Source organism: Bombus bifarius, unplaced genomic scaffold (genome assembly GCF_011952205.1).
Source record: "Bombus bifarius isolate JDL3187 unplaced genomic scaffold, Bbif_JDL3187 scf7180000008220, whole genome shotgun sequence".
Lineage (NCBI taxonomy): Eukaryota > Metazoa > Arthropoda > Insecta > Hymenoptera > Apidae > Bombus > Bombus bifarius.
The window spans coordinates 85,370-93,298 of record NW_022884521.1 but is presented as its reverse complement, the minus strand read 5'-3'; the positions used below and the strand labels follow the sequence as shown (position 1 = coordinate 93,298).

Below are 7,929 nucleotides of genomic sequence, written 5' to 3'. Positions count from 1 at the left end.
GAATTTTAAAATAAAATTGTAAAACCAGTCGATTTGACTGGTATGGTAGTTCTAGTGTTAAGAGATCTTATTTACAGATATCTATTTCGAGAAGCTTTCAGTCGATTTTTATTTTTAAGTTAGACAGTTATTAGATCGATAAAGAGTGTTGCAATTTGCCACGCATGTTGATTATATTTGAAGAAAATACAGGGTAACCCTGATGCAACGATCTTTACCATTAAATTGTTATACAGGGTGGTTGGTAACTGGTGGTACAAGCAGAAAGGGGGTGATTCTACGCGAAAAAGGAAGTCGAAAATATAGAATAAAAATTCTTTTTAATTATTTTTTTTATTTTTTTAAAAATCTACAGTAAGATCCGTTATAACGAGACGTGATAAAGTGCACGCGTACCGAGCCAAAATTCACAGTCGATTTTCTCGAAAACAAAGCCTCAAACGAAAAATTTTTATTCTATATTTTCGACTTCTTTTTTCGTATAGAATCACCCCCTTTCCGCTTGTACCACCAGTTACCAACCACCCTGTATATCTTAATATATGGATCGTTTATTTTGGAAGTGGTGCAAGTCCGTTTGCAGCCCGTAAATATACATTATTTTAGTTAAATTTATCTAAAAGAAATTTATATAATCAAATTACATATTGACAAATTAGTAGAAACATTGCCAGACTTGATATAATTAATTTATATTTTTGAATTGACTAATATGCTGATCTTTTATTTTCTCGAAAAAACAAAAAAAGGTACTTTCAAAATAAACGTATATAATATTAGGATGTCCGAAAAACGTGTGCTTTACAACAGTACACCTTCATACAAACGTGAAACCAAGTCTGTAAAATGTCGCAGTGTTTATCTCAACAGAACAAAATGGATCGTACGTAATTCGACAAAATAATATAAAACAAAAAACGTTGTGCGTCTATTATTTCCTCATAAAACAAAAGAAACTTTTCGGAAAACCTAATAAAACACGATATAAAACTATTATTACATTATACACATACAGGGTGTCGCAAAATATATTGGGAATATATGTACACTTTATGGTCGATTGTAGGCGCCGAAACGATGAAAACAGTTTGCATTCTTAGTTAAAAACGATTAAGTTATAGACAATACTATCTTACGCCACCTGAATAATAGTGTCAATGAATTATTATGCTGATGAACCTTTCTCTCTGTTTCGCTCACACCACTTCGTGTTACGTCACGGACAATGATTATCATTAATTATGTATGCTGCAGGAAGAAATACAGAAATTGGCAGCGCAGATCGAATTTATGAAAATCGTGCACATGGAGATGTACAATCGCCACATAAAACCGAAAGCAGGCGGATATTTTACTACTCATGGGCCCGGTCATAGTCATCCGTCCTCGGCGCAGAGTCCCATCGCCAAAAGTTCGACGGCCAGTTTCATATTGAAAGTATGTACCTAACTCGTCTTATTCGTTCTGGGCACGCGTGCCACTTCGATGTATAGAGATTAGATACAGAGAACATATTGAAAAATACAGTCAAGTAAATTATTGAGCAGACGGCCGTGGAGCGAGGGGCGAGTGCGGCCGCGGCTGCCGCGGTCGAAGATTCCACTTTCCCTTCAGGAAGCTTGCATCGGGCACGTCGGATGGAAATTCTCAGAGAACGCAAAGCTGAGAGGGAGAGAGAACGGGAGAAAGAGCGTGAGAAGGAGAGAGAAAAGGAGAAGGAAAAATATAAGGAGAAGGAAAAGGAAAGAGAGAAAGAAAGAGAAAAAGAGAAGGAAGAAGAAGCGAAAGGGAAAGAGGCGGAAATGGAGAAAGGGAAGAACAAAGAGAAACAAGCAGAGAAAGAGAATGAAAAGCAAGACAGGAAACAAGAAGGAAATGTTGAAACCAGCGGACAGGTTTGACTAGTACTAAATAGCGAAGAGGTAAGATTCGTTCGTTTATGTTTATAATAGTTTTATTATCATTTAACGATACGCTGAATACGCTGTTGTAAATGATCCGCAAAATTATAATCTTTCGATGTTAACATATGCTAGATTGCTGACGTAATATTATGCTTTTTTATAGATCAATTATCAATGACCCTAAGCAAAGAAGAAGTTTTTATGCTTGTTTAACTTAAAGCGATATAAGTTATAATGCATATTTGAAAGCAAACTTATCAAATTTTTGCCCTTGCCCTAATTGCAGAAACTATCGGTCTTCTACTTTAGGATTTCTGTAAAGTTATCGGCCACGAACGTGTTAGAAGAATAATCTCCTCGCGGAGGTTAAAACTGCGTTAATACACACACCAAGAAAAAAAAAAGAGAAACGTGTTAAGTATTCGGTATTAATGCTATTTTCATCTACAATGCGTTGTTTTTGAATTCAAAATAATATATAGAGTAATAAACATTCCCTCGAAGAATTGAAAATTCCCCCTTATAAAGTAATAAACAAATATATCTAGCGAATGAGTTATCACTACCATTTTACATTTTTTATTACGTATTACCTTAAGTCTGTTTATTATGTATTTTAAACAAGTATCCAATGAAGAGCATACGCTGAAGAATTTTTCGAAAGTTCTCGGATTAAAGAGTACATATAAAATCGATATTTAAAGACGTATTGAGAATAGCCTAAACCCCGATTTAAAAAAACACAATGGCTCTGGTAAATGAATCATTATGATAACTAGACCGCGGACTTTTCTCCATTTATGGGAAATTGAAAAGTGGAAAAATGCAAAAGATGCACATAGCATGTAAATGTGTAGCGCGGATAAGCAAAGCTTATCATCTATTATAACGTTTAACAAGGAAAACAAATTTCCGCTTAGGTTCCATTGCTTTATTTGCATAAATATCCGCAGTCTGATAGTAACTACACGTATGTAGAATATAGAGTAAAAGTTAGAGTTAAGTATAAAAGTGAAGAAATAATGATTATAGTCGGTATATAGTGTATGTATAGTATAATACCATTAAAAGGGAAAATGTGTTCCAATCCATCGCCTGCATCTTTTGCTTCTTTTGTTCCTTTATTATTAAAATTTTAATATCTAATTACTATCCGTAGATATGGTTATGACAAATGCGAAGCATTAAGAAGAATAGAAAGACGAAAACAGAATATGACCGAGGGAATGAAAAGCGAAAGAAAAAGGGGAAACTTAAATGGTACCCTTTAACGGACATAAGGCGTTCATGGTTTGTATAAATCAAAGAACTGTGTAATCAATAAATAGTGAATACTAAATCCGTATAACGTGTATAACGTGTCATTTGCTTGTGGTGGCAATGTCTCCTTGTTAGCTTTATTGTAAATTATGTACATTACCACCAAATGACACCTCGTTGTACGTAAAACAAGAAGCATACTATGTATAATGGTGAGGGGAAGTATTGTTAACAATATAGTTATACAAGATTTTTATTAATTTCGTTACTAACCGATGAACGTAACGAAATTCTCATTATTCAAATAACTATGATCGCGACTGTAGTAATATTACTCCTAGGTAAATATTATCCTGAGATACCTGTGAAGTAGAAGAACGAAAACTGTATTTCTTGTTACCAAAACGATCACCTTTGTGATTCATATTAACAAAATCGTAAGTTGTGTAGATTTACCCGATTAGCTCACGAACAGTTTAACAATCGGTTATTTTACACCGTAACGTTACATTTACGTCTAACGTTAGTTACCTTGTTTTAGAATAATATATGGTTTCTTAAAAAGGCAGTTAGGAGAATGAACAGAAAGGAAAGGGTCGTTCAATATAATTGTAATGTTTAATGTGACAGAATGTATCGATATGTGTTACTTCCGTAGCTAGAACAACAAACGGCGGCAGATATAGAAACTTTGTAATAACCATTCGACAATTATTTTTAGTTTACGTCTACAAAGCGGTCGAGTATGTGTTCCTCTGTGAAAATAAAGAGAAATAAGCGGGAACGCTTTTAAAAGATTCGATTTCTTACAAAAAGGAGAAGTAATCTCTCTCTTGAGTTACAAATATCACATACATATACGTAACTCTAATCGTAGTTTTAATTTTCCACACTGTTACCTGTGTATGTGAGAGACGCACACGAGTTTATGTCAACAAATGCAATCATATCATAATTCATACCGAGTAAAAAAAATTGAAATTATCAATTGTTCGCTTTAATCCATAGCGTTATCTAAACATTCACTCGATATAAATTTCTAAAGCATAACAGCTATTGCAAGTTATAGTAATATACAGATAAGAAAATAAAAAGAAGCGTAAATAGTGTTTACATACATACATACGTACATATTTCGGACAACTCAAAAACAGGTATATTGACACGTTTACTTCTTTATAACTACACGCGAGTAAGATAATTGTACGTCAAACGTTTACTTTTCGTGTCACGAATTAAAATTAAGAGAATTTTCATAACGTACCAAAGTTACGAAATCTTCGAAATAAATTTGAAAGTATGAATTGCACATGATGAATCGACGAATTGCAAATGTCCAGGTGTAAAATTCACGTTGTTTAAAAGGAAGCAATATTACCAGCCGAAAGATTAATTATTCGAACGCAAATTAGCAGAGGCTGTAAATGATATTATCGGCGAATTTGTCGATATATCGATAATATTCACACACTCGTGAGCGTGTACGTTTATGTGCGTATACATGAGTATGTGTATGCATGCGTTCGTGTGTTCATGTTGAGAGCGTGAAAATTGCCTCGAGCGTACAAACGCACATTCCAGGTTAACGAAACCCTTCACTTTTATAAGAACGATGCGTTCCAACTAAATTGAAAATTACGATAATCGCGATTATTCGCATCGATTACGATTTTCTAATTCCACTTTTGTTTCATTCTAGTTACGATATCACATACTATTCGTACACTGTACAAGGACTGTGCGAATAATAATCGACTCGCCTCATAAGGTTATCCTATTAGACATAAATCGCGAGAAATGCAAGAGGCGTATGATAGTTGAAAGTAAATACAGAATAAAAACATCGTTGTATCGCACAAAGTATCGATAAGTATCGAGCACATAAAGCATTTTATTATATGATTGGGGTGTAAAATTCACTTGAAGATATGTCAAAAGATATATGCATTTTATACGACAATAAGATTTAAAATTTAAGGCATGTTCTTGTTACTAGTAACACACAAGCAGCTCGCAATTTCTAATTACTCGAACGATTTCTGTTTCATACATATGATTTCGATTCTGATCATTAAAAAATCTGAATACTACTAAAGTGCGCATTTCATAGCTGTCCCTGTACGTGGCAATCTCGTACTTTGAACTGTGCACCTGCTGTTACAAACAAATATAATCGAAATGCGATTTAATTTACGATACATAGATTTTATGCATTTCAATTATTTTGATGATTTAATTAATTGACTAACGATTAATTGATTTCACGAATTCTATTGCATGTTATTTATTATGAAAAGACGAAGAGATCACGGTATAAAATATGCAATGTTAGTACTATTATTAGTAATATTCAATGGAACTGCCACGTACAGGAATTGATGGTCAAATTACAATTGTACGTCAGCAGCACATTAACGTGTTGCAACGTTATTTGCAAGAGCCTGCCCAGCTTATAATCATATGTATAAATAAAACAAGTAATGGAAAGAATGGTTGTATTGTAAGTCAACTTAAACAATGATTGATTTCTTTGGAAAATTTCAGTTCTCGCGATAGGCATTATTGCGTTATATAGTTGATAACCGATAAATATCACTGTTTATGTCTAAGATATTTATCGTACACGTAACCATTAATGAACTTGTATGTTTGCTTGCCTGTTCGAATGACACGCATAAAGCATTATAACCAAGACGTTTTTATTGCAGCCTTAACGTGTGTAATATACACAGAGCGGGCAAATTTGTTTTCTATTTTCCTTTGGCGAATTCTAATTTACGTGAAATCCAAACTTCATAAAATGTATGTAATTCTAAAAAAAGAGAGTTTTGTTATTTTGGAGATTACCATGTTCCGCATATCTACGTAAATATCTCGTCATTTTGACAAATTCTATTCGACCGTATTACATGAGATTTTATATTCAATTTCGTGTTTTATCAATTTTCTAAACTTCTCGTTTCCATCAAATATTCGCATCTTCGAAAATCTTCTCTTTCATATGTGATTGAAGTATGCCGATTTTTTAATCATTGGACGTTTCGTGTGTTAAAACCTAATATATATTACATTAATTTGTCGAAGGAAAATAGCTTTGAGGATAATAACGCCAATGCAAGGCAGCTTTACCAATCGATCGATTTCGATGATAAAGATGCGCGAAGTTGCGAAGAATGGAAAGCAGGAGAAGCTAATACTAGGGATCGTCCAGATCGAATTTGTCTCGAGAAACAGAAATAGCCTGTCACATACGTTTGTGTGTACAAGTGAAATGGACGTAGTCTAATAGTAAAACGGTGTTAACTGAAAATAGCTGGTAACTTGTTATCGCTTAAGAGATTTAGAATAACTTTAAAGTTAAAGGATCGAATTGGTTGAGTCGATGAAAAGATACGAGTAAAAAATAAATGATCGTTCCGAAATTGTTGTATAACGTATTAAAATTTTCATTTATTCAATTATATTAGTAAAAAGTACTCATCGAATCATTAAAACATGGAACGTTTCAATAACAATAGGAACAACATATTTCGAAAGTACGAGCTTTATGAATTGCAATTTCCGCAATTTCCGCAACACGAACTAAGTGTTATTATTTATTTTAATAATATTTTAATAATATAATTTTGTGCGGGACTGTGTCATGGCAAGATGTCAAAATTATGTATACACTATTGCGGATAATTTTCATCGGTTCCACCTTGGAGAATGTAGTATGGATGTATAATAGATAATATTCAGAGGATAATAATAAGGACAAAATGATCGCGATAATAAAATTTAGCTAAGCGTAATGTGACGTAAATAATGTCTGCAGAAAATTTATAATCGTCTTTTTTTTTCTTTTTACTGAAGAGGAGCGTTTCCTCTTCGACGCAGGTACATGAATGCAACCAATAGAATAAGAAATAGGGTGAAAGAAAGGAATACAAAGAGTATTATGCTTTCGATGTCGTCGTTGTAACTTAATGTAAGGCTAGTTAAAGAAAGAAAGAAAACCACTTTAAAGTAAATCGATGTTAGAAAAATGCTAATTCACTAAGATTGCGTTCGCCGATTGAACATTATAGCTGCGATATCTCTCGAGGCCGATCTCGAACTTAGACGATTCATCGTCATAACACTGTTTTTCTCTTTTTCGTTTGTTGCATCAGATATAAAGACATTAATATGCAGTTTGACACTATGTAACCATCGTAAATCGTGGCAGAGAGAAGGTATATGATTATGCTAAACGGAAAGATATCCGTAATTTTCCCACCCGATCCTTGAAAAAGTCTGTGTATAAACGAGAAAACGTATTTGTAAAAATATATTGTATGTCCGGGAATATAATGATACTTGCGAGTAACAAGAAGAATAATGCTCTTTTGATGCTAGTTTCTACCTAATTTCCAACCACGTCAAATATCCCACGTTCTTTTTTCCATATAATAGTATCGGAATATTCCACGAGTAATAATGGAAGGAAAATATCCCATAAATAAGGATTCATTAATTTATGATTTATTAAAAAGTTATAAGCAGAACTATAAAATAACACTGGATTAGTTTTTCGTTCTATAGAGTATTTTCGTGTATTGCCCGTTACTAAATTTTATTATTAAATAGGATTCACATCTGTAACAAATTGAATCCATCACGATACGAATTTCCTTTAATTTCAGCGAATGCATTACGAATATTTTATCTTAATTCTTGTTGGATACGCGTTTGCTCCACGAATTAAAATCCGATAACGTGGTATCTGATAATCTAGGCATCG

General features: G+C 33.4%; 1 protein-coding gene across 5 annotated transcripts; it reads left to right on the top strand.

Annotated features, from left to right (window-relative positions):
- Positions 1–1,223: 1,223 nt before the first annotated feature.
- LOC117211230 (putative uncharacterized protein DDB_G0271982) lies at positions 1,224–7,536 on the top strand. 5 transcript variants are annotated; one of them, XR_004488232.1, is made up of 3 exons: positions 1,224–1,437; positions 1,545–1,922; positions 2,191–7,521. XR_004488232.1 is itself a non-coding variant. In XM_033454900.1 (2 exons), exons 1-2 carry the CDS (start codon positions 1,246–1,248, stop codon positions 1,899–1,901), a joined length of 546 nt encoding a protein of 181 aa, XP_033310791.1. In that variant the 5' UTR covers positions 1,224–1,245; the 3' UTR covers positions 1,902–7,521. The 5 variants fall into 5 exon arrangements, 1 of the variants encoding a protein (XP_033310791.1); XR_004488233.1 differs by having other exon boundaries at positions 1,225–1,437; positions 3,064–7,536; XR_004488231.1 differs by having other exon boundaries at positions 1,225–1,437; positions 2,068–7,521.
- The last annotated feature ends 393 nt before the right edge of the window (positions 7,537–7,929 follow it).

Bases quoted from the DNA above. Each gene is read 5' to 3' on its own strand.
- LOC117211230 (XM_033454900.1), top strand. From the start codon at position 1,246: ATGCTGCAGGAAGAAATACAGAAATTGGCAGCGCAGATCGAATTTATG. The intron at 1,438-1,547 runs GTATGTACCTAA...ATTATTGAGCAG, and splicing joins CGGCCAGTTTCATATTGAAA to ACGGCCGTGGAGCGAGGGGC.